The following is a 26,652-nucleotide window of genomic DNA, read 5'->3' as shown; positions in this document are numbered from 1 at the left end:
AAGACACCTCCGACTCTCCTTAAGACAGGAAACAACAAACAAAAAATGAGTCATTCTAGGATCCAGCAGCCACCATGAGTAGCTAGTCATTTTTTGTCTAAAATCAAAAATGAATTTGTAAGCAAAACAGAGGTCAACACAAATTGTTCTTTTGTAATGAATGCATTCCTCCACAATGTTTGACAACAGCATGAACTGGATTAGGTGGTTGTGTTAAGCAGCGAAGAGGAAACTGTTTGAAGGGTTTTGTCTAAAACTTCATTAGAGTAAAAAACTTGAGTTTGTAAAAGGAAAATCCAAACACCCATCTACCTTCCAGACTACTACATTCTTTGCGAAAAATTGTATATTAAATATTACAAATTTTCTGATTGTTTCCAGTTTCTTCTCCGCCTAATCCTTTTGTGGTGTGGAAAGATATTTCTAACGTTGTTTTTAAGTTAACAACACATTTCACCACTGTCACACAATTATTATTAACATTAACCGCATTTCCATAAAGAGATGATATTCTGAAAGAAGGGGAGAACAAGAGACAAGAGGACATGTTGCTCATGGAAAAGATGATTACCGTAAAACTTTTATTTGCTAAAATCACTGAATTGACCCTGCCTATATTTGAGACAGGCATCCATATGGGACAGGCCTTTAATTCCTTTTGCACAAAACTGAAACTACTATGAAACAGTTTATTTATTTCAAACAGAATAATACTTATGTAAAAATGATCAAACACACGTCATTCATTTGATCTAGCTCCGACAGACAGCTTATGCGCTTTTATTTTGAAGGCAGCAACCTCACGACAACAACAACATGGTGCAGGATGAGAGAAGTTAGCAGACAGAGAGCGATCGACTTCACATGACAGGATTCACAATTTGGATAAATGTTTCTGAAAAGCGGTTTTAATTATTTTGATCGGTGGACCCTTACAGACTAAAGGAATATAAATAATCAAGGAATGGACACATTCGGACTTAACGAGCGCTTCTGGATCTTGTTGTTTCCGTTAAATGAACTTAACAGTGGTATTGTGGCGAATGTAACCGATCTGGACATGCCGAACGATGTTCAGCATGTCCATATTGACTTATTGATCATAGGAGCAGCTTAGAAGCAGCTAAAGCGGGCGACCCCGCGGGGTTTAAGAGGTTTTATACATCCAAACTATTATAAAAACCAGACTAGGCGTTTAATTGAGGCAGGCGTTTATTTGTCAAAATATGTTCCCACACCAGGCCAGTAAAGGAGGTAGGCAGCTATTTGGGACTCGGCTATTAATTGAAGTTTTACGGTATTCAGAAATTTTAACTTTTCTCAAAAGTTTTTCTCAAAAATGTCCCGATTTCTTTTTTATTCACTGTACATAAAACTGCATATTTCCACCAATATTAATCAAGATTTTCTGTTAGATCTAACGAGGGGACCAAACTACAAATTATTCGTAACAGAGGACACAAAACTGGTTTAGGTCCCTAACACAAACTCTGACGGCTTGATTCCACCGGGCATGGCCATTTCGCGTTGTTGCTGCAACGCGCCTGCTGGAGCAGATCGCAGCCATTCTAGACAATGCTTGTGATTCTACCAGGTGCGCCACAGCACATTTCAGAAGCCTTGCAGAAGCGGCTCTCCGCTCTGCTCCTAGAGAATATGCAGCGAGTCTATTTTCAACAGAAGCCACGTCAAGTTGCACAGAGCAGATGGACCGGGCAGGCAGTCAGACACAGGAACTGCATAGAGAATCTGGTTAATTTTCAAAATAAAACACCCTGTACAGACTCCCGATCATATATCAAAATAACCCCAATTAAAACAGACAAAAAAGAAACAATTTAACAACATGGCCTACTTAACCATGGAAGAATCATAAAAATCAAGGACTAATTATCAAATCAACAAAATCTGAGCAAGTCAGCAAAATCAGGCAGGTAAAACGCACTGCTTCTGAAATGGTCCCAGTGGGCATTTTAGTCTTATATTTCTGACACTGTCAATATTTTGACCGAGCCTGCACTCGATTGTTGAAGGTCTAAATTGGTGGACGTGTCTTTGCGTACCATCTGACCATCAATTTTCATCTGGGACTGCACTAATGGGTATACCAAAAATTGTTCAATCAGATCAAACTGCCTTTCACCCAATAACTAATAGCTGATTGGTTTACATGTCAGATCACATTAAAGAAGTAATGATACCATTTCACGGGACCTTTAAGTGATTCTCTGATGTTTCTGAGCTATAAGTGTAACACAGAGCAGCAGCGTTGCTGTGGTGAGACAACTGCAGCGTAACTCCATTACCTCACATATAATCAGAGTACGGACAGCTGACTGGCTGATTAATGGCTTCGGCCTGGCTGGCATGCCTGGATATAGATGCTGCCCTAGAGCAGAGCTGCTATTAGTGGCACTTGCGATATGAGGTTAGAATAAACAGAATCAACAAGTCTGTCAACAATATGGCCGCATCCGAACCAAGTCGGCCTCCTGCTCACCCAAAATGATCTGGTTCCAGGCAGGTTCAGAATAGAAAAGATTAGAACGTATATAGTCTGTGTGATGGTAAAAAAATGACTAGAAGGGAAACCAACAGACAAACTGCGGGTTAAATTGGAATTTGTTTTTATATTCTGGTCATTCACCAGGTTATTGAACGGTACATTCAATGGCTGTTAATACATAAGCCAGTTGTTAAATGCATATCAAGTGTCATATTAATTCATGGGGTTAAAGGAGGAATTGATAACTTCTCACATCAACGTTTTTGCTTCTTCAAAAGTAAGTATATTATAGAAAATAGATAATTCTAAAAGCAAGACTCACTAAAGCTACAGTACATCGATTCTGGGACATGCATCAACGATAAGAGTTCAAGCAAATATTGATAACAAGATATAAACGAGCCCCTTATTTGAGTCCGTGTGTGCACAAAGGTCAGTCAGATGTTTGAAATCAACATTCAAACCTAATGCCAAGCAATAAATTTGTTCTACTCGCAGGCTTTTGCTTATGCCAGTAGAGAATCCTTAAGGGGGTAGCTCACATGTGATGAGGGGTAGCTCACTTTCCTTCAAATCTCTTGCTATCTCCAAGATCACAGTGTCTGGCAAGAGCGAAGCCAAAAGTCTCCTCAGTAAAGATGGCATCAGCACAGACGAGTGATGGCCTTTCAAAGTACTTTCCACTTAATTATCTTTGAGCTGTCCTTTCATGTGGAAGTCTTGAGAAGGAAGCTATGAGAAAAAGGCCATAAAACTGGTCAAACCGAAAATAATATTTTACACTGAGACTAATAAGGGCTCGTATTCCCCAGCTGAGGATGCCGCTTCTGCTTCTTTTTGCAGTTTTCTATTGTGATCTATTATGCAATATTAAGATTTATAGCTCATATGTCCTAACACAAAAGCATTACAGATCCAGTGTTTCTGCTATTTTGAGGCAAAAACCGGCAAGATTGTAAAACTGTTCCAAGATATAACTGCAATAAAAATAAGACAGGCCCTCCTAAAACAGTGTTACATGACAATTTGACACTCATTAAACTGCTGAAAAATACTTTCTACCCACAGCTTACATCTGTCTCATTCCACAGTGCTTCATTATGGACAACATCCATCCCACACATTGGAATATTTTGGTTGAACATTGCTCTGGAAAAAGCCGTAGGTCAAAATCAAGTTGACCGGGATGACCTCGGCTGACCAGAGTGAGGAGTGAGGACCGCGCCGGCCCTGTCCTGCGGTCGAGGAGTGCCGCTGCACTTTGGTAACAAGGGGAAAAGCTTATATCCTGAGCGAGCGCTGCGGGCACTCAGCACCAGACAATTATCTGTGACCCCACAATGTTCCATAATAACAACCCCAACAGGCTGGAAGAAGAGGAAATGAAAGTAAGTGGAAAGTTTCTTTGAGACATAAAAATGATTCTGCAGTTCAAAAATAAAAGAATTCCGACCAAATAAACCGAGCAGATATATGATACTATAGACGTCATTCCTCTGCATCGTCAGACAATGAGGGCAACGGCGGGAACACACACTTCATTAAAGCTTCTTTCAGGTTTCACTGAATATTACTCAGCAGACACATTAGCGCTGTACTTCTAAAAATAAGGACACACATGACTCATCCACCCTATGTGTGCCGCTTAACCCAGTTTCCTGGACTGTCAAATAAGTCTGGAGCTTTGTTTACAGTATTCAGGCTCAAACACTGATAACACTGTTAACTTGATATTTTTCAAATCAGATTACAACAACAGATCCATCCCAGTTTGCAGCCATGGCAACATTCCAAGTTTTTTGTCCATCTGAGGTATTGGTTTAGTTTCAGGGCAGAAACACAAAATATAACAAACTATAAACTGTGGCCTATATTAAACAACAGCAATAACATTACGAAGAAGAAAAGAAAGATAAGGGACTCTGCTTTTAATTTAAAATGTGTTTGTGTAAAAAATGGTACATTTTCTTATTTAATGTAGCTACAATGGCTTTAGATTATTGCTGGTACATTGTTGGTTAATTCTGATAAGAGCTAAAACAATTCTTCAAATAATCAATTATATATTTATTCCAGTCACTATATAGTTCATATACTGTTTGATTTTAGTTTCAGGCAGACTTTGGATTTAAACAATTTGGTTTGAAGTGCACAGAGCAAGTATTGATTTTCATTTGACAGTGATACTTTCACTGTCCTTGGTCTTTCTCTTGTACATATACACATGTAAAAGCTACTACTTTTTTTAGTGTGAGCCTGAGAAAAATCCAGTCTCTCTAGTTCATCACATTCTCTCAGATATAAACAATGTTTAAAGAAAACTACATAACTAAAAAAGAATGAAAATACTTTACCTTTATATTATTGTACTGTGATTTATTTATGGCTAAAGAGTGATTAAGATTCTTTTGTCTTTCAGTCTTAATAATCTTGTCCACACCTAGCAGAATAACCCATGTAAAAGCAGGGTTGCTGTGTCTTGTGGTTCGTGAGGAGATGGTTAAAAATTATTTAAAAACACAGATTCTGTTTAGCCAGATCCTAACACCAGCACAGCGGTAGTGGACTTTCATCCAAAACTATGTGGACTAGACGGCGGGCAGCGTGATGTGCCACTGACACAAATAAACATCAGTGCAGGCCACAAATAAAAACCTCTCTTTCGGTGTGCTGTGTGGCAGCCGAGCATCTGGCACGTGCATCAGTGAGCCAACACATGGAAAAATGTCAAGCTACTACTGTAGAAATACTGTTTCCGGTATATATTTTTTTATTTCTGTTTTTTATAGTGATGCTGCAGGACGTTGAGCCATGACTATATACAGCCTGTTGCTGTAAGAGCTCCGGGTTAAGACCACAGCCCTCTGGAGACCTCGGCCTCTCACATCTGCACAGCTCTAAACCAGCTGGATGTAACTCAAAAATAATTGCTTCCTCCAGATCGTCCAGGAAAGCATGATGTGTGTGCTATCTTCACGACTCCTCCCTGCAGGGATGGCAACTAAATCAACATTTTGCAACCATTTATCATCAGCTCGCTTTGTAGTTTTTTGTTGGTATTATCTGAGGGACACATGAAAGAGGAGTGATTGTTTGTTTTGTGCTGGTTAGTAGTGGAGTTATATTGGCAATGGCTAAGTAATCTAACATTCAATATACCCAAGGACAAACACACAAACACACATTAGTTAGCCATGTTATGAAGCAAATATGGTGTGTTTAAAACATACTGAGCATGTGTGATCAGTGGAGAAGATGACCATGCTGCAAGCATGGTTTGAAAAGTTTCTACTGACGTTTTAATACTTTTTTCCACCAGGAAAAGTGGTCACTAATCACATCCATAGTAAACACTATGAATCCAAGCTGACCACAGCCTCCTTGAAGGAGCAAACTTCAAAGCAGTCACATCTTGATTTTTAGGGTGAGTACTTGTTACTCAAATGATTTGGGGTAGGGCTGACCCCGAATAGTCGAAGATTCGATGCTTTGATGGGCGGAGCCTCATTCGACTGTAAATCTCACAGTCGAAGCTTCGCAGCGGAAACAAGGATCATGCCATTTTGGCGATATGGGGGTGCTCAACGTCTGATTTTACATAGAACTACCAGTTTTCTCCCAATAAGTTAATATACAGCCTATTACAATATACATTTCAATGTTTAATGCTAAAAAGAATAAAACTTTCAATAACTGTTTTTGAAGTGCCTGAATAAATCCAAAATTGTAACCCTAACCCTAGGTCGTCAGTGCGCATGCGTAAGTGTAGCATGTATTTGTGCAGTAGCAGTGGAGGAACGCTTACCGAAGAGACCGAGCCCCAGCTTCACAGTGTTGTGCCGAGTTGTCTGCACCTCGCGGGACTTTCGGATAATTTATCACCATTGATGAACCACATGAAGAATATTGTATAGTTTTTAAATAGCGGGCTACTTGAAATAGACCCACGGGGAACCGCGACGTGCATGCAGTTGTTGGCAGCAGTAATGCACGTAAAAGTCTGCACAAGACCGTTGAATGACGAGAGAGAGAAAAGGGTCTTCAAAAAGCCTCAGTTTAGCTGGAATTTACAATGTAAGTTGAATGAAAAGAGACTGCAGATCTGCAGCTTCTCAAGATTAAAGCGGAGCTACCGTGTGTAACCCCCCCCCCCCAGCGCTCGCAATCGCCCCGCACATAAACACACACATGCCTCGAATATCTGTCGACTATAGGCAGGACTTGACGATTCTGATTCGACTACGTAAATCCTTAGTTGGGGACAGCCATAATTTGGGGTGAGTGTCACTTTAAAAATTGCTACTATGAACTCACAACACAACTGTGTCTGCTACCACTTTAAAAAACTATTGCCAAAATAAAAGTTCTACGAAACTGTACTTATTAGCTATGAATCCTAATCATTCTTCATGGGCTGGTACCGTGAGCAAAGCGGTGGACCCAGTAGTAGCAGAAGTCCACGCCCAGGAAGGTGAACCACCAGGTCCAGGCAGAGTCCCAGGGCAGCTCCACCAGGCGGTACCGGTCCCACACATACATGTACGCTGTCAACTCACAACCTCTCATTAACAGCCTGAGGAAGAAACAAGCCAGTTTACAGTGTGCCCATGTACAATATGCAGTTCATGTTGTACTGAACAATGAGAGTTCATTTGTTCATCTTGTGCTGCAAGTTAACACAAAATAACAGTCAGTCCTGGTGCTATTGTTTCATCTGTGGAAATCTAAATATTGTGAGAAACATATATATTCCTTTATATACAGTATGTAGGATAAAATATCAAAATTCAATGCTTCAACCGTCAGTGAATCTCAAACGTAGTTATAAGACCACAGCGATCTTATTCAACTCTGTAGCTGTTCTCTATTTTTCACGGCTTCCTCTGTCCACATTTTGAGACAGAATATGTAACAATGGCTGCCCTATTCAGATATTTGACTTTTAACCAGTTTTTACACAACCCTAGTGGAAAACAATATCCACTCCGTGCAATATTAAGCATTGTAAATAGGCAATGATGCTATAGTGTATCCACTGTGGATCCTCTAACCACCCTGCACTATGTTGGTCAGACAGTAAGGGGACAATGTTCAAAGAGACTTCAAGAAATAATTTTCCCACCCACACTGGAATTTACGTCTTTTGTTTGAAGGAGGAAATGGAACACATCTTTTGATTTGTCCACACTAAGCAAGGCACAATGTCCGGACTTCCTAAATAACATCATATACCACCTTGCTGTTACCGACATCACATTACTAATGGTTATTTAAAACAGCAACATTTAAAGTTACAGCAACCAAGAAAAAAAATCAGATTTACACGAATCACACGGGTATTTTTCATTCAAAGCCAGAAAGGCAGCTATGATAAAAAAAGAAATTCTGATAAAAAAGATAAAAGTCATATCAAGTAGCACATAACGTTTTCTGGTACTACATGCAGCACTACTATCCTATTATATCCTACGGTATGACCTGACTTAACACTCACAATGGGAGTCTGGAGATCATTCCAGCAGATATGGAGGTCAGTCCATCACTAATGGTGACCACTGGGGCCCCTGTCTTCAGCACGCCCACCACCAGCTCCAGCACCATCAGCCCTATAAAGAAAGGAGTGGCCTGTGCACACACGCGCGCGCGCGCGCGCACACACACACACACACACACACACACACACACACACACACACACACACACACACACACACACACCGGGAATCATGATTCAACACTGTTACAAACTGTGAAAACAAGACAGTTTTAAGTCCTCTGTTGCTTCTAGCAGTTGTGTTGAGCGTGAATATTTGTCTTGGCAAATGAGCTAAAAGCTTGCATGACTTTCATGTCTTGTGAGCCATGATGTTTGTTTCACTGTGAGAGCCTGGAGCAACGGGTCTAAAGCCACAATGTATTGGCAAATTAGAGATCACAAACATTTGTCTGTGTGGAGCTGCACTGGAGGTAGAAATGATCTCAGTGGTTGAGTTAAACATCAGTGCTAACAAACCACACATTTTCATTTTTAGTGTCAGGTGGAAGCCAAGCAAAATAAAACAAGGAGCAAACGACGTCATACTATGAACCTTAATTGTCTTGGTGTTCACTGATAAAAAACAGCCATACAAAGACATCTATGTAACACTAAGCTAGTCAGCCTGTTAGCCTAAGTAGCTATAAGACCTTTGACCTTTTATCCAAGAACCAGACATTTTATAATAAAGGTGCTCATCTTTTGTACTGGTAGTTCAACAAGGAAGGTTTCATGTCCATCTAATGTATAGGCCGAAGCTTTCACTTCTGGAACCTAATTTTTTACATACATTTTTTGCTATATGTTTCGGGGCTTTGGCATTCAGTTTTATATTCATTACCATTTCAGCTTCACTAGTGATTGGTGTTTTTGTTTTTGTTGTCACTCCTCTTTCATTAGGAGAGGCCGCTTCTGGGCGATTCATTCACGGATGTATCCTATCATGCAATTATTTATTCTCTTTGTTGATTGGTGTTAGAAAGAAACCTCAGCTGTTCACAATCACCATTTCTGCCTTTTTGATTACATTGACGATGACTTCTAGCTTTGTTTTTGCCTACAATACACTAGAAGACTTTTATCTGTGAGTGCTGGCATTCTGTTTGTTTTGACCCAAAATAACTCATCCCATGTTAAATTGTGAAGTATAAGGTTTATATCAACAGTACTTGAGGCTCCACTTCAAATAAAGAAGAAATCTAAATTGTGTTGGTGTTTTTTCCGAAAGATTGACCTCTAAGCTACTGCACTTAAGTTGAATTAAGAAGTTCCTCTTTATAAAAAATAATAATAATAAACTGTATTACCGACTTTAAACACATGCTGCAGCAATATGGCTGTGGCTGACAAATGTGTGACCATCAATAGAAAAATGAATAGGATGTTTTTCATTTTAATTAACATGAACAATTCAAACAAATTGACAAAAATGATACAATGACAAAATTCTACTTTCCAATAGTTGCAAAGAATTGATTACATTACAAAATTTTACAACTAAACAAATTGTAAGCACTAACCAAACAGTCAGTGACAGGCCTCTCTTTCTAGCTGTGCTAAAAACATGTAATAACCTCTTAATGGGTCTGTCAAATGTGGAACCAATTAGTGAGGGACGTAGTTAGCAGCAAACAGGTCACGACTGCAACTTCAGCAGTATGTTACACCTGCTGGTTAGCTTTAGCTTGAAGGGACTCATTGACCAAGTGACTGCAGTCGTAACCGGGACACATGGCCTCTCCAAGAGCGAGGAATGAAGGGCGTGACGAGACCGCAGAGGAGCACATCTGCAGGTGTGGAGGGAGGAAGTGGGTGTGTATTCAAGTGTGGATGGAAGTGAGAGTGAGTGGTGCATGCATGTGTCTGCATATCCACATGTGAATGCTTCCACTTTAGCATGCAGGTGTGTGATGTGTGTGATGTGTGTGTGTGTGTGTGTGTGTGTGTGTGTGTCAATGTGTGTGCACAAGCAGAGGCGAGAGCAACACCAGGGACCTGCGATCACACGCAACACTCCAACATCTGGCAACAGACTGCAGAGCTGCAGCTAACAAATGGGCTCGCAGCACAGGCAGACCTCCTCCAAACCCGCTGAGAGAGAGATTATCATTCTGGACAACGGCCTAAAACCTTCCCTCCTTTATTCTCTCCTGTCTAGCTGATAGTTGTACCTCTGCAGACCCACGTTCTCGACAGCTCAGGACCAAATTATTCAGCGGGGGAAGTTGATTCTCATGCTGTGCAAAAAAGAAGTCGAGGGCAAAAAACTTGTCTTTGTTATTGTATTTTTTTTTTTCTTTGTAACATTACGCACCCCAGGCCTTTTAAGCACTGCCTCCATTTCTTTGCACTGTTCCCGTATTTGATATAATCTGTCATCCATCTTAATTTTTCTTGTGTTTTAGGATTTTCATCACTGACATGATACTTTGCAGTGTTTTTATCTTTTAAACAATAAACTAAAAATCACACTAAAGAAAGTAAATTTTAAACTGAAGCATACTTACATCCTGTGTGGACTGTTTCTAATCTAATAATTTTATTTTCTTCTGAATTCGACATTACATGGAACATGACATTTCTGGACAAGATGCGTGCATTTCCCAAGAAGCTTATTTATAAGGTCACAGATGACTGATGTTGGCTGAAAACATGGAGGCTGACAATCCACTCTTCACTGCTGTCTGAGAAAAATATTTTGTTTGCATTCAAACTCATAATTCCACACAACTTCAAAATTAGAACACTGTGTTAGTTTTTTCTAATTCATTTGGGATCAGAGAACAACAGTTGTGTAGAATAAATAATGACACATCACAAACTGTAAATGATGCTGAGTCACAAACTGCTCACACACGCCCATGCTAACTTTTATCACCACAGAGCCCTGCGGCTATAACAAAATTTTTTTATCAGGTTTGGTAGTGGATTATAAGGAATCCTGCTGTGGGGTTAATTGTTCTCCCCTGATGTGCCCGATAAAACCTCATAACAAACATGTGTTGTTAAACCTGCGCCAGACATTCGACATAATAAATGGCAACTGGGACACTGTAAACTGGAAGAAGCAGAAGAAACCCATTAAGTAGAAGTGGGGAAATATTAAGTAGATGTAGCATTTAAATGTATCTGGAATTGTCTTATACCAATTCCAAAAGTGAGGAAGACTGGTTTCAGGTACTATGCACCTTACACCTAGAATGTACTGCAACAAAACTTGAAGCATTTTTTTACTGATTTATGTTTGTTTTTAATTAGTGTGTCAGTGTGTGAAATTAGCATTTTTGTGAATGACTTGTCTTGCTGTGTATGTGATTTGTTCTCAGGTCTCACTTGCAGAAGACATCTTAATGTCAGTTAGATTTAATAAATTAAGCTTAAACTAATTAACTTTGCACTTTCATATAAAATAAGATCATAACATTAGTAATCTTGTATCTACAGAACTTTTCAGGATCTCTGGAAAAACTAATTTGGCACGATTACATAATGACAGTTAGCCAACATTCTTATAGTTTCGCAAAGGGAAAGAGGTTGGATAACTTTCTTGTCCTGATGTGAAATGACAAAAATCCTCCAAAATTATCCAGCTCCAGCTTTTTCAATGGATTTGTTGCTTTCACCTTTTTTATTGTTGTAACAACTGGTCAGTCAAAACAAGCAAGTGGGGACATCCTCTTGGTTTCAGGGAAACTGTGAGGGATTGTCTGAACTATAAATCAATCAAACAGTCAAGAAAATGATCAGCAGATTAATCAACAATTTATTATTATTCGACTAATTGATTAAATGATGAATCTTTGCAGCTCTACTTGGGGTAGACCAGGTACAGTTGTACACTTCTTTTTCAAAGGAACCTTTGAATGCAGCACTTATATGTTTCTTATGTGGTTTTACTACTTTCATTGTAGACTTTGACTTCTTCCAAAGGACAGTAAGGTCACCTGAGGTGTCTCGCGGAGAGAGGGGGAACTCGTTTGACTTTTATACAACGACATCATCATACTGCTTAAAGTGAGTGAGACAGAGGCTGTACCCACCTGTTGCACATACTGAGGAACATCTTCCATTTTCTGAAAAGATGATTCGTTCGGTGTGAGCATGAAAAACAGGGACCGGACCCCCGTGGACACCGAGCCGAGCTCCATAACGTCAGGTGCTGGCAGACCCCACCGCACTCACAGCTGCTCCAGGTGAGTTTCCGTTACCTGTGCAGGTGTTTCTCACACTGGGCACGTTCCTTTGAACCTAATCCTTGTATTCGCCGTTTAACACTCTTGTTTTTCTCTGTGGCGATTTAAGTAGGTCAGTTGCGAAACTGAGAGCGTGTCAGTGAACAGCAAACTTCTCACAAACAGGAAACCGAGACTGCGATGGAGTAATGCGGCTGTAGGATAAGTTATTGTTACTGTGACCATTTACCCACTGATCCTGCTTCATTTATTGACTGCCAGTTTACCTTTGATCGGGAGGGATCGTATTCCGTGTCACTTTCTCTCGCGAGAGTTTGCAGTTCAGTCTAGGGTTTCTATGGAGTCTTGGTGATACTCTCTCTCAGTCCTTTTTAGCGGTGTCCTAAGAGACTTAAATGGAAGAAGTGCTTGTGTATCAACAGCATAAAGTACTCAACTTCATGATTTTATAAGTAGAAAGTTCTCCAAGCTGTGTGGACACAGGCCAGGACCTAAACTTCCTGGAGTCTCCAGAAGCCAAGAATTTTCACACACAACCATCCCCCCAAAACAGTGTTGTTTTAAACATATCTTCTAGGTTTTGTGGATTAAATAAATGAGATATATATCCATTAACCATTAACCATAATTAGCTGAATATAAACCTGGGTAAATATAAAGCTTTAGAGATGCTGGTAGTGGGTGGATTTTGTTACCATTTGACAGAGCCAGGCTTATTATTGCTAAGCTAACCAGCTGATGTCTTCTGCCTTATATGTGAGTAACATTAGTATCAATGTTGTTAACTGTCCACCAGAAAACAAACAAGCATATTTACCAAAATGTTAAACTTAAACTGTTGATATGAGTCTTAAACAAAATTAGCTTGTACAATAACCACCAAGTCAGTGTTTTTAATGTGCAAACTACCAAAATAAAAAAATAAAGACATGACCTCTGGGTCGGCGTCCTCAATGCTACAATCCTGGGACATGCCTGGTTAACTTACCATGCTAGTTAACCAAGCTAGGCCAGTTAGCTAGGCTTTATTAGTTGATTGATGATTGATTAGCCTGGCCACTTGCTTTGATGACTAGCGAGGAGAGGCCATGTCCTAGCACAAGTACAAGACAGGTATAGAGCAGGTTGGTTCTGGGACCACCGCCTTGTTGAGCCTTGTCTGTGTTGTAGACGCATCTTACACCAGTTATTGAGACGGTGACCACCTGATGTAGACTTGCCTGCATGGGTAGGATTCAAGGTCAGGGGTTGGAAAGTGGTGTCACCTGTTAGAGGGCCCACTAGACTAGATACATGCTGCATGGGTCAATGATAAGTCCAAACATCATTTAACAGTAATACTACCCATTTTTTGTCACGTCACCATGTGTATTTGTCAATTTACTTTGGGGAGAAAACGCTAAAATTCAATATAAATAATCTAATTTAGTTTTACTTTTTATTCGTTCCTTAGTGCTTCTTTTAAATATTTTCTTATTTTTTATTGTTTTTTCAATTCTGCTTATGACAATAAAACTGAACCTTTAAACTAAAATTAAGTATTTTCTAAAATAGAGAAAATTGCTGAGATCATCATAGACAGAGAGCGTTTTGGCTACAGTTATAATACATCAATACACCAGACACTATAAGTAATGCTGGCTGCACACTAGAGGATATAGGGGCCGAGTTCGGGTCCGATTCGCCTCTTCCAACAATCACGAGGGTGTTCCTGATCCAGCGGTGGTCAAAACAGATTATCGGCCCAAATGATCCTGTTTTGTGACATGTTTAAACAGACATAATCTTAAGGTCACCAAATTCAAAAACGGGATGGCTCTGATCAGAAACCCACAACAGCAAATAAGAGCGTGCTGACTGGGAGCCTCACCAATGTGTTGTGTATTGTGCTATAAAATGTATAAACCATGCTGATTCCCTCTTGTCAGCCATGACTTCACCTATGTTTTTTGTTGTTGTTGTTTTTCAGTGCAAAACATAGCTTGAACAAGTGCAACTAGTTGACGACGACAGTCTTCCTCCATATTTATGCCTGAAGTCGAGTTTGATCACACAAGCTTCTGTGAGATCCCAAGTTCATGGAATCGCCACTCTAAAATCAATTAGTATAAATGCCAAGTTTGGGGTCTTGCATCTTGACTGAATCTTCTGGTGTATGGGTTCTTACAATGTATTTTTGTATGCATTTGTTGTGATTTGGCTGCTACTTTGGCCAGGTCTCTCTTGTAAAAGAGATTCTGAATCTCAATGGGACTTCCTGGTTAAATAAAGGTTAAATAAATAAAAAAAATGAAAATATAAAAAATCAGTTGCTTCTGTCGTTACTTCTGGGGTATCCCACGTTTTTTAAATTGGTTAAGAATCCTCTTTAATGCACCAGGAATAAGTAGCATCAAGAGGCATGTAAAAGCAGGACAGCTGTCTCTGTCTTTGCACATGAAATTAAATGCACATGTTGAAGGTTTTAGGCCAAATGTGTTCACTTTTTGTCGTTTTTGATTAAACAGTCAGGAATAAGGAGTTATATAGGAGTTGGTCAGTGCAGATGAAGTGGAAAGACCATATTTGTAGGTGAATATGCTGCAGCTTCTATTTGTATAGGAGTAAGTTTGTAGCCCGGGCTGATATTGTGCACATGTGAGATTATTAAGACCCAGTGGAAGAGGTAAGCGTAAAAAAAAATATTGGATCACATTCATCCTGTGGGTTACTTTAAGGGGAAAGAGAAAAAAATGAAAACCTCACATGCCCTGTGCGGTGCCTCCTCAACAAATTAGAATGCACAATCACAATGTGGTGAAAGATGAGCTCAAGTCATGAAATTATTTTCAACTGGATTTTGTAACAGAATCCGTGCCTTTGCGGGTTGTCTCTCAGAGTCTTGGCAGGAGTCCTGCCCCTGCCCCAAGGCAAAGGTGAATTTAGCATGCACCCCCATCACCAGCTTTCTACACTCACTGCAATGTTTAATTCATTTTGAGCTACATTTCATGAAACACACATACACCAGCCTGGATTCATGCGGATGGATGGATACATAGATGGAAAAACAAGTTATTCAATCATATGGAATTCCATTTACCACTGGTTAAATTTTATTTGATCTGTAAACTGTCCCTGAAAAGATTTTCATAAAATACTTGTTTCAGGTTTCAGATTTGTTTACAAACTTTAATCTCCAGGCAGAAAAGTGTTGACTAAAGAACTGTCAGTGTTTATTATTGCATGAGCTGAATAGTGTGGGTATAAAATTATTGTTATGGTAAGACAATACCGATAATTATTTACATATCATTTATATTAGCTAGGCAAATTAGATTTCCTGGCGCTTGAATTCAATAACTCAATTACATCGTAATTTACATTTTATACATTAGAAACTATGGAGACTGTATGTTCAAAACAGTGCAAATCAAAGCTTTAAGGCCCTTTCAGACACAACGCGACAACGGCACCTCTGCGCTCTGAAACCCATGATTGCCACGGCAGGTTTTCGTTGGATCGAGCAAACCACTTGATGCCACACAGTGCTCGCCAAAGTTCAAGTAGACTGAACAGCAGCGATTGCAACGCAAATTGTGTTGTGTCTAAAAGGGTCATTAACTTGCTTCTGTCAAGGCACACAACATGGAATGTTTACAACAGTTTGACTAAATATGATTTCCAAAATGTTATTCAGTGATTTTGTGTAGCCAAAACATCACATTTCAAGAGTTATTTAATTTTTTTTGTCGCATATGTCAAGGAAATCCTTAACCAATGACACTTAGAAATATGTCAACATCCTCCTTTATGTGCTCAGTTCTTAAAATTTACATTTTGCCTGCATGATGACTGCATTATCTAACACATGTCATTACTCTGTACATTTGTACACTTATTTAGCATCGTTGTATGACGATGGCGAATCAGCAAACAGCAGTCCTTCTAAGGACGGTCCTGAGTCAGGGCCTATACTCTGAGGGGTGTGTGTGCATGTGTGTGTGTGTGTGTGTGTGTGTGTGTGTGTGTGTATGTGTGTGTGCATCATAAGTGAGCATGCTCTGAGCTCTGGTCGCTGTCGTGACTGTCCTCATTGGCTAAGGAGTCCGTCGAGTGGTGCAGCGCTGCGATGCCAGAGAACTCTGATGGCAGCAACGTCCCCTTTTTCACATTCACCAGTTCTTTCTCTCGAGCTGCAGCCCCCTGCTGGCCGCCTTTCACTCTTTTCCACTTCATCCTCCTGTTCTGGAACCACACCTTCACCTACGGGGTGAAGTAGACAGAAATGCAAAATTCATTGCTCTTAAGGAGAGAAAATAATCAAGAAGTAATTAGGAAGCCTTACTGCTTGACAGCAACTTTTTCTGAAAGTTTGGCAGCTGTTTCTACAGCGGCAATTATGTGAGGATGTAATCTTCCATCTGCCACTTGGCTTCTACCTGTTTTTCCCTGACTCAACAGCCTCAGCCATATTTACGTCTCTCAGATTGATGATTAAGCTGTTGCTTAAAACGGTTTACACGTCAAGTAGCAGCAGAGTGTCGACACATGCGCCAGAAGGAAGGGGGGGAGGCTCACTCCTTTCACGCAGGGCGGGGTGCGTTTATTTTTGGGGACTGTCATTCCAACGGGGCCGAGCGGTCACATGGTCAGGAAGTTAGTTGACAGCACAAACGTTTGTCTTAAACGTCAGGGGCGTACGCCGTGCTGAGTATCACCTCAGATTCTTTACAAGCCTTGGGGTCTTTTCTGAGAGCAGAGGGGTGAGTCGGGATAAGCAAAGGATATGCCAGGCTCTAATGTCAAACCAAACATGTGAGCTCAACGTCCATTATAACCTCTGATAGGTTAGCCAATCCACTTATTCAAAACTTCAGGAAACTACTGATAATGAAAAACATAAAATACAACAAGTACAGAATTGTGATTTAGTCTTGTTACAATGGTCTAGAAATATAGGTTAAAACTGGGCTTAATTTGGTTGAATGGTGACGTCTGGGCTACTCTTACCAGTTGGTTTAGCAGCATTTCAATTACTGTGAACTATTTATTATTTCAGCGTGTTATTTCTATCTACTTTACAGAGAAATAATCATTTAAATATTATGAAAACAATAGTTAACTTTATGTAAGAGTGTAACTTAGAGGTCTAAAAAAATTTTACATTTCTACCAAATTTAGCCTGGTTTTGATGCAGATGTTTATAAATCTAAAAATGTATGCTTACTGGGTTTAATTCTGTTTTTTTTCCCCCCTTTTTCACGCTGGTGTAAACTCCAAACACAGAAGAAGTTCAGCCCTGTAGCTCCACCTCTGCCATCTTTGAAAGTATTCCAGTTTTCACGGTCTACAAAGACGTAAAACATCCATCAAATTTCTCCAAACAGCTCATTCAGCATGAATAAAGCCCCCGTCCAACTATTACCCAATATTTACCTTACTATCTCCTGCTGTATATTTTCCTTGACAAAACTGAGGTCACACACAACTTGTGCTGCATGTGCTGAAGAAATTTCATGCACATTTTCTGCTGCTTTGAATCACAAAAAGATTAATTGCAACAGTCTGGGAGAAGGCTTAAGTAGAATTATGATGCCGAACTCTTTGCTTGGTGGCCCAGTGGAGTTAAATGGAGTTTTGTCCGACATGGTAGTATTTAGAAGTAGTCCTTCAAAGTTTTTTACACCTTTATAATATGAAGCAAAGGCAGATGGTTACTTTCACTATTTATGATATTAATGATATATATTTATTACTTTTCATGTCACAGTTTCCAGTTGCTTTCAGGTCGAGGAGTAAGAACCTAAATGTGACTGTGCAGGTTTACTACTCACATTACTTTGAGAGGCCCTTAAACACACCTGCAGACATTTTTATTTACTGGCAGAGACAGATTCCCTTAGATGGACACTTTTATCTAAAGCCCCTTACACAGCACTGTGGGTGCATACTGTACATTTTTAACATACGTGGCCCGAGTGGGAATTGAACCACTAACCCTGACAACATTACTGACATTCTCAGCTACAGCAAAATGGATGGATAGTCTACTGAAGCTATAGTCAGAGAGCAATAAATGACGCTGATGCTGATGTGTTTACTGAAAAAAATACTTTCTGCTTCTGAGATACTGACACAGACTGACATCATTTGAAAGATTTGAGGTCTGTAGAAGTTTCTCATGGCAGACATCTTAAAAGCAGGTGTAACTAATACCATTAATGTTGGCTCCATTTAGGCGTCCCAGTAAGCTGGGTGATTGAACCAGCATGCACAATAAAAAGCAGGGGCCTGGTACTAAATGGGATTCCATCAGTTTTTTATATCAAAATGTCCATAGTGGGAAAGGTTGAGTTATTATTCTCCTTGAGAAGGTTTGTGTAGATTCATTAACACATTTTGTAGTTTTGCATATACTTGGCTTATGCTATCATTATACTTAGTTTTCCACATAAGTCTTTACAAACACATGATTTATAAAGCTCAGACATGTATATCTTTGGGATTTTAGGATTTCCAACCTGTTCTTTACATTCAATCTACACTTTATCACACTGCAAAATATCTCCCGGCAAGGTGTCAGCTAAGTGTGACTTACAGCTTCCAAACTGGTGTCAGAGAACAACAGGCTGTACTTCCTTCCCCCAACCATTTGTCTCCTGTTATTTATTTCATGTGCCTGCATTTTACAGCAACCGGCCCATGCTCAGAGACCAATTTGTGCTTGCAGGGGTAGTGGAAGAGAGGAAGTGACTTGCTAGACAGCACTTCCTTCCACCCGTCTCCCTGCCTTGACTGTGGCCTGCTTGAAAGAATAGACAGGAACATCTGGAAAATGATAGTCCCGTCATACAGCCACATCTGGAGCACAATAGCCCTCATACTGAAGTTACAAAAACACAGTAGCGAGCTGAAAAGCCTCCTCGTCGTCCCGAGGCCGCCTCTGTTTTCACAACATGGCATTAATGTGCTAATGGGGGGGTTCAATAATGTCTGAACCCAGGGGGAAACAAGCTGCGGTGGGTGGGAACATACTTGTCTTTCAGTGAGGTCGAGGTTGACGGCAATCTCGTAGCGCCTTAGTCGGGTTAGGTAGTTGTGGTGAGCAAACTCGGCCTCCAGCTCTCGGATCTGCTCCTTGGTGAATGCCGTCCTCTCCTTCCTGGGTTTGCTGCTCACATCTGACTTGTAATTCCCATCCTGGGACTCTGAAACCAAACACCACACAGGTTTCAGTTCCACTCTGGCCAGATTTATATGCAGCAAAAATTTAAATAAAGCGAATGTTATGTGGCAGGTGCAAGTCGGCAGGAGAAGAAAAGAGGCGACGTAAGAGAAACAATGGGAGCTGTCAATCACATTTTATTATTCAGTCATTGTTTATGAACATTTTAAGTGGCTGGAAGGACTCACGGGCGGCTACACATGTGTGTCAGACCATGGCAGCTGTGCTGTTACAATAGGCTGGCTCTTATACTGCCAACATGGGTTTAATTTGTCTTAAAGGAATCTGCTGCAACAACCTTATTTTTTAAAGATGGAACAAAACAGCTTTGCAGGATAAAATATATATTCTAATTCATATCTAATAGTTTTTGGCAAAAACCTACCAAAGTACCACTATTTAAAACAGTTTATTCTTACCTTTTTCAGCATTGCATTTTCACCCACATTTTTTTTTGACAAAACATTTCTTGTGATCATAAGAAAGATTGGGAAATTGCAGATGAAGATCTTCAAAGACATTAAGCTTACATAACATAAAACATTTGCTGTCATATGTCATAGATATAGATATATTTACAAAATATATATGTGAGCACCAAATGCAGTGCAGGCACTTGTAACACAAAGCATTTCCTCGTGAAAAATGTGGGATATACTGTACGTGTGAAAAAATATTTTAATAAAAATCCCCAGCATGTCTCCACTTCAGCTCATCACCCTAGAAAAATACTTTTTGTTTTGGTATTTCCACAAACTTTCCGAAGAAAACATGCACGGTTAATTTGCCCTCCAAAACTTTCCTATTGTGAGCAGCCTTTGTGGTTTCTCTGTTGGACACGCTTCAGTTGCACATTGCACTTGAAGGCAGCAGTGATTGCATGCTAATTCATCTGCGGTCCTGTTCTGTCGTGTGTGTTAATCCAGCAGGCCTGCGTCAAGCCAAACTGTAAATAGTCCCGCAGCCCAGAGCCAGACTCACAAATGGTGCGAAGCCTGAACCCACGTCAAAGCAACAACTATCTCGTCACCTATTTTCACCCGGAGAAACCCCTGTCGGTTCTGTTTTTCTGTCAGAAAGAGGATCTTCCTTCTAATTAAGTGTATGTTCTTTTAGAACAAAATAACTCCCTTGAGAGGCTAAAGAGAAGATGAGGGGTAAACTGAAACTGCTCTACAAAAGTTAAATTTGTATGGCATTTGCACAGTTTTAGACTCAAGGACAAACAGATATATAAACTGCAAGAATTCCCACATGAATTTTATGAAATGAAACAGATCATTGCTTGACCCGCAGCCTGTGTCCGGCTCCCCCTTGACCTTGCCTTTCCCTCCCTGTAATTTCAAACCGAGCGCTCCAAACACTGTGTGGCTGATTGAAGCGAGCATTCAGACGTATTTATCCGCTCTTTCTCTGGTAAACACAGACATTGTGTAAAGAGAAATAAAGGAATAACACAGCCAGATGGTTCAGACCAGCAGGCCGGGAGTTAAAACGAGCTGCAGGCTTTTATGACACAGCCACTATACCACAGCAATTAGGTCCCCGCTGTAACTTTCATCCCCCCACAAAAAAGGAGGAATAATATGAGAAAAATACATGCACCCAGACAGGGCACGTCATTTAGGGTTCCCAAATGAACAGAGCTTGGTGCAGGAGGGACCCTCTCAAAAATAATGTTCTTTGCGAAAGTAAGATTGGACAGCATACATGTTGATGTGCCGTTTTTTTTTTCTCGTGATGGAAAAATTGCATGTTTTTCCCTCAGTGAAAGTGGTAATTTCTTTTATTTTCCTTTGGTAAAATATTATTGTAGCGGCTCATAAGAATGGAAGTCAAATGCACCAACGCATCCGCAATGTTTTTCAAAAATTTCCTTCTGCAAAAAAAGCATCTGCCAGGGAGAGGCTTTTCGGCACCTCACTCCTCCTTTTTTTTACAACACTGCCTCAACAAAATAAGACTTCAAGCACCTTTTATTGTTCCACACAGAAAATCTAGTAACTTTTTAAAGAAGGACCACTCCCATGACAGCACTGGTTTATGTAAATATATCCCAGACACTCAGCAAAGTGCACCGACTGACACTCTATAGGGCTAAAACTCTCCAGCTTGACCACAAAAAATGAGCAGGTTCCGCAGAAACCAGACACCCAAAATACCAAGGAGCTGGCTCATCTCATTAGCCCACCCCGCGGCCTTTCTTGAGGAAACAATCACAACCGACTATTAGACACAGAAAGCTGAGATGCTTCATATTTGAGCAAAAGAGGCAAACCTAGCATGGAAATGAGCTCTCAGGTTTTGTTATTATTTCTGTATCTAAATTCAGGTTTTGCTCAGGTTTCTGGGTCCAGATGGTGAAACCTAATCAGGGCTCTATCTAAATGCAACTGGCAGCGGTGTAATATTTAGACAGCTGATTGAGTCAGCAACCTAGTTAGGACCAATAATCAGTGTGATTGGTGTCAGCGTGGAGAGAATGCACTGCACATGTAATGAGTATGCAGTAACTATTGTTACAGGGAAAGGGGGATTTGGGGGCCGAGGCTCGGTTTCTAAATGATTTGACAAAGGAGGAAAGGAAACGTTGAGTTTGTGGATTAAATTTGCTACTGCAAATTGTTGTGGCACCCTGTGGATAACAGGACATTTAGCACAACCAGAAATATAAAACTGAAAATGAAGCCATCTAGGCTCTCAAAAAGTTCTGTGTGTTACATAAGTTTGGCGTATTCATATATTGCATGAATGTTAAATTTTTTAACACTATGGCAACTGGAGTTCCTGTTAAATCAGGGAATGATGTGATTATGACCTGCTCTTCCTAGTATTTGGTATTATAACCTAAATTATCACAAATACATTTGTCCAGCGCAGTTACACTGTCTACTAATTACAGCCATTCAAGAATCCTGTCAGATTTTGCTCACTTGAGTTTCATAAAATGGCTTAAAACAGCAGCAACAGCCGGCCTGTCAGAGGGAATACACGCTCTCTGAGGTGACCACCAGCCTCCAGAGCGTAAACTAGTCACATACAGGAATATCAGTCCGCAGTCAAGTGCAGGTGATATGCTGTGCATACAATGAGGCCTTTGAAAGGGTTGCAGGATCGCAGCTGAGGGCCCGCAATCCCCAAATGGACGGAGAGAACGACGAGCACACTTTCCCTGGAAAAGTTAGAACTCTCACTAATATCACGTTCCCTGCGAGAACTCCCGCGACCCGACCCCGGCAGTTTGTCATGCAGTGATTGATTATTGTGGTGACTGCAGGTTGGACATGTTCTGCAGATCATCAGGGAGGTGTTACCAATTTGAGTACAGTCCTAAAAAAGGTTTTGTTTCATAAATGTGCGAAGAAATTTTGTTTGTTGTTATTGTTAATTTGTGTAAATTATTTTTAATGTACAGCTTATTTAAGGACTGTGTCCTAATTCAGAACAATGTAAAGCCTTAAATACAGCTTCATAATTTATGTATTATCTTCAAAAACTTTACACACTAGCCAGTGATTCAGTCAGTCAGGACATTTGCACCCACATTAAGGTGCAGGGTCACAATGGGCTTCTAGCTCACAGCGCTAGTGCACTTTACTGCACAGTAGTACATATAGTGTGTCTGTGTTGACTGTATAAATCAATTTGATAATTGTATCTGCATGTTAAGTGTTTCAGAGCAACAAGTAATAATGGCATAATTAGGGATTACTTGTCGTTTTGAAACAATTTATAATCCTTCTTAAGAAAACTAACTGAAAATAAATCAACATTTCTATTAGTAGAAAAAGAAATCCTATTAATACATACATACTTAAATCTACACAATCTACACATACAAATGTATTCATTTTATTTCCATAAACCTGCCTGTAGATTTATCTTAACCACAACATTTTGACAAGAAAAAAGCCTGAAAAGCCCCCATCTGTCGGGGTGTTTAGTGTGGCGTGAGGTGCCGGTGTAGTCTTTTACAATCCATGACATTAATTCTTTACTGTGTGCCTCATTTTCTGCCTTCTGAAGAGTGTCGCAACCAGATGTGATTTTTAAACAAAACATGGCAGTAGTCAGATGCGCCCACAGAGTTAAGATGTGGCCTTTGCTCCACGCTTCAGTCTCCTTGCGTGTCAGCCGACACCTACAAACTGCTTTTCAGACAGTTTTTTGTTTTTCTGTCAGAGCTGCAAAAATGTGCTGTTGAAAGATTTATGAGAAGTACAGATGTTTGTGTTATTCTTGAGCACTGCTTGGAATTTCCTAAAATGCCGATATTTATGTGATGAGATTTTACTAATCATGAGACGATGTTGCAAATATCTCTAAAGAATTTTACATTACGTCTTTAGTTGTGCACAAACAGCTTGTTTATTTAATATTTGTAGAAAAAATGTTCTGAGGAATAAAATTAAAGTTTTCCACTACTGGCTTAAAAAGCTGAAGTAAACAACTCTGATCTCAGCTTCTCTTACCTGAACTGTCACTTTTCCTCTTGCCGTTCCTTTTCTCGGCCTCAGCAGGTGACAGAGTCTGTCTGCCAAAGTCTGCAGGCACACAGGAGGCCCCTGTAGGGGTGCTGCCACTGCCCAGACTGGGGGTGCTGGCGCATATACTGGGCCCACCAGGGTGGCCGAGGTCTGGGGGTGTGGGCACGTTGTCATGGGATGAGTGGGAGTGAGGATGGCAAAGGTTGTGACGCGTGCTACTGCCAGGTGATGGCATCTGTGGGATATGCCAAGATGCATGGTGCTGAGGCGGGTGGTGATGCTGCTGGGAGGGCAGGTGGCCGCGGTGGTGGTGGTGGTGGTGGTGCTGGCCAGGAAACAGGCTGTCGTCGATCGGGTAGCTGGATATGATACAGGGCGAGGGTGAGGAGGTGGAGGATGAGGAGGATGAGGAGGCCAGGTCAGGGTAAGAAACGTGGTCAGAGCGTCCGTGCAGAGTCAGGGGAGACTGAGTGAAGGCGGGATGCAGGGCCTGCGCCGGAGCGTGGGGGCTCCGCAGGCAGCCAAACAGTGTGTGATCCATCGCGTACAAACACACACAGCCCTCCAGGAAAGGTGAGAAGGGCAAGAACAAAAAGCTAAAGTTTCTAAAAAAACCACCTCAAAAAAAAAAAGATCACAAGCACATATCCAAGATGCTTCTCTTTTCCCCTTCACTATCCCAAAACTTTTTCCTTCAGTTAAAAAATTCTACTCTTGAATAGTCGAGAGTAGAAAGTAAAGTGTGTTTTGAAATGGGTGTCCTTTGATAATCCGGAGTATGCGGCCAGTTGCCAGGCTATACAGAATAAACAGTTAGCCCAGGATAAGCTGCAGCAGAGCCTCTCAGATGTCAGGAGGAACAGGGGACTGGAGCTTGAGGCTGGGAGCAGAAGGAGGTTCCTAGGAACTGCAGAACGAGGGGAGCCGGCGGAGGGGATGTTATAAATAGGGTGTAACATGAGAGGGAGGCTGGGTCATAGACTGCATACGCGCTACTGACCACATACATATGATCGCCCTCCAAAAAGCACAGCACAATAAATCTGTACTATTAAAATGGCTGAGCCTCAGGAAAGAGTGCAATTTATTTTGGACTTGGATCTGACCTCCGGTGGCCATCTTTTTGTGCTGCAAAAAAACAGCCTTAATGGTTCATGGGTGGAGCTGGGGGAGAGGGTTTGTGGGGGTATTAGGGGAGGTGAGGGAGTGGGGGTGAGGTGTCAAGGGTTAACTGAGCGTGTCACAATGTCTTTGTCAGTTCTGACCCTTTAAAATGCTGTTAGTCTTGTGGAGGAAGGCAAGGACCATGTTGCTTTCATCAGGGTGCTGATGGTTTCCTTTGCCCACCTTTTTGTCTTCTAGTGTATCGTAGAAATCCTGTGATGTTAAGGGATCTAGTGAATCACTGCACCTTTAACTCACCACTTATTTTAAAGGAATATGAAAAGGTTTACTCCCAAATCATACTCACACTCACTCATCATCAACTGCTTATCCTGTGTACAGGGTTTGGGGGGGCTGGTTTACTCCAAAATAATAATGGGAAACTATAAAATATTCATTGCAGTGCAAACAGATCCAGTGTGAAATAAACTTTAACATTTTATCATCCAAGAAAATTACCTACCCTTAAAAAACAATACAGTTCATTTAATTATGTGCAACCAATCATTTTATCGGAGTGTTTTTTTTGACACATGATGTTTATCTGATTTACAAATGAAACACCTCACATCATCAAATCGATGCACACATAATAGTTTGACCTTCGATAAGAGGTCATGAAGTTGGAATAACTTTCTTTATATGCTTTTTGAAAACAGCAAATCCCAAAAAACACATTTATTGGCTTGTAGCAATATTCAAGATTTTTTTTAAATAATGGTACGATAATAAAACCAAACCTGTGACCATTTTTATCACTATTTAAAATAAGTACATGCAGACAGAAAATAATATCCGTGGCTCGTAGCATCCAGAGTGACCAAAAATAAATTCCCAGAAATGGTTTATGAGTTTGTTTAAGATGAAATATTTCAGCCACCTACCACCTTAACATACATCACACACTCGTATCACACATTGTCAGCCCTCACATCAGCGTCTCACTAAATGTTTTTGGACATAAAAGTGTAATTTTCTAGAGGTGAAGTTGGAATAAAAGCCAGTAAACGGCCGGTCTCTCCTATTCTCCTTCACTATTGTAATAACGAGCTATATTTAAATAAAACTCAAACAGATTTAAGACATTTATTTGCCTTCAAACTCATTTATATATACAAAAACAAACAGTAAGGGATTTAAAATATGAGAAACAATCTGATCTGTAAGTGTATGGTATTGATTTAATGTGGAAATGATGAGGAAATGATACAATCCTGGTGGTAGTCTACACAAGTAAAATATTTCACTTGTATAATTCCATCAGATAACATAATTAAGATATTGTAAATAATAAAAATATATGAATTACCTCACACACTTATTTCCCTCCTTCAAATCTCTGCAAAGCAAAGCAACAGCGTGACTGGCTTTAATACTGCATGTGTACATGGCACAAATGTAGAGTACACAGTTTAGATTAAAATCACATAACATATAAAACTAATTACAAATCTATCTTGCTGTTTCAGAGTTTTCATGGCTTAGACTGGTTTTACAGTCAGTCACAAGAACTCCACACTCTGGGGATCCGGGTGGACGACACAGGCTGTGCCACAGGCT

At 40.4% G+C, this 26,652-nt stretch overlaps 2 protein-coding genes across 3 annotated transcripts in view; both read right to left on the bottom strand.

Moving 5' to 3' along the window:
• Window positions 1-12,613, bottom strand: part of agmo (alkylglycerol monooxygenase) — a 51,849-nt gene extending 39,236 nt beyond the window's left edge. The window contains exons 1-3 of one of the 2 annotated variants that reach the window (XM_046046139.1): window positions 12,082-12,613; window positions 8,001-8,131; window positions 6,928-7,079 (exon numbers count right to left, since the gene is read on the bottom strand). In XM_046046139.1, the coding sequence (XP_045902095.1) occupies window positions 6,928-7,079; window positions 8,001-8,131; window positions 12,082-12,189 (391 nt within the window). In that variant the 5' untranslated portion in view covers window positions 12,190-12,613. The remainder of the gene's footprint in view (window positions 1-6,927; window positions 7,080-8,000; window positions 8,132-12,081) is intronic. The other variant, XM_046046138.1, reaches the window with a different exon arrangement.
• Window positions 12,614-15,385: 2,772 nt separating this feature from the next.
• meox2a (mesenchyme homeobox 2a) lies at window positions 15,386-24,755 on the bottom strand. Its single transcript, XM_046045478.1, has 3 exons — window positions 23,914-24,755; window positions 19,252-19,424; window positions 15,386-16,479 (listed from the first exon to the last, which is right to left on the bottom strand). Exons 1-3 carry the CDS (start codon window positions 24,467-24,469, stop codon window positions 16,261-16,263), a joined length of 948 nt encoding a protein of 315 aa, XP_045901434.1. The 5' UTR covers window positions 24,470-24,755; the 3' UTR covers window positions 15,386-16,260.
• Window positions 24,756-26,652: the final 1,897 nt, after the last annotated feature.

Source organism: Micropterus dolomieu, linkage group LG03 (genome assembly GCF_021292245.1).
Source record: "Micropterus dolomieu isolate WLL.071019.BEF.003 ecotype Adirondacks linkage group LG03, ASM2129224v1, whole genome shotgun sequence".
Taxonomy (NCBI): domain Eukaryota; kingdom Metazoa; phylum Chordata; class Actinopteri; order Centrarchiformes; family Centrarchidae; genus Micropterus; species Micropterus dolomieu.
The sequence above is the reverse complement of the archived record's forward strand: the minus strand, read 5'-3'. Positions and strand labels throughout refer to the sequence as shown.

Coding starts and splice junctions, on each gene's coding strand:
- meox2a (XM_046045478.1), bottom strand. CDS start 24,469: ATGGATCACACACTGTTTGGCTGCCTGCGGAGCCCCCACGCTCCGGCG. Junction 19,425..23,913: donor GAGGAAAAGTGACAGTTCAG/GTAAGAGAAGCT, acceptor GTTTGGTTTCAG/AGTCCCAGGATGGGAATTAC. Junction 16,480..19,251: donor TCGACCTCACTGAAAGACAA/GTATGTTCCCAC, acceptor TTCACCCCGTAG/GTGAAGGTGTGGTTCCAGAA.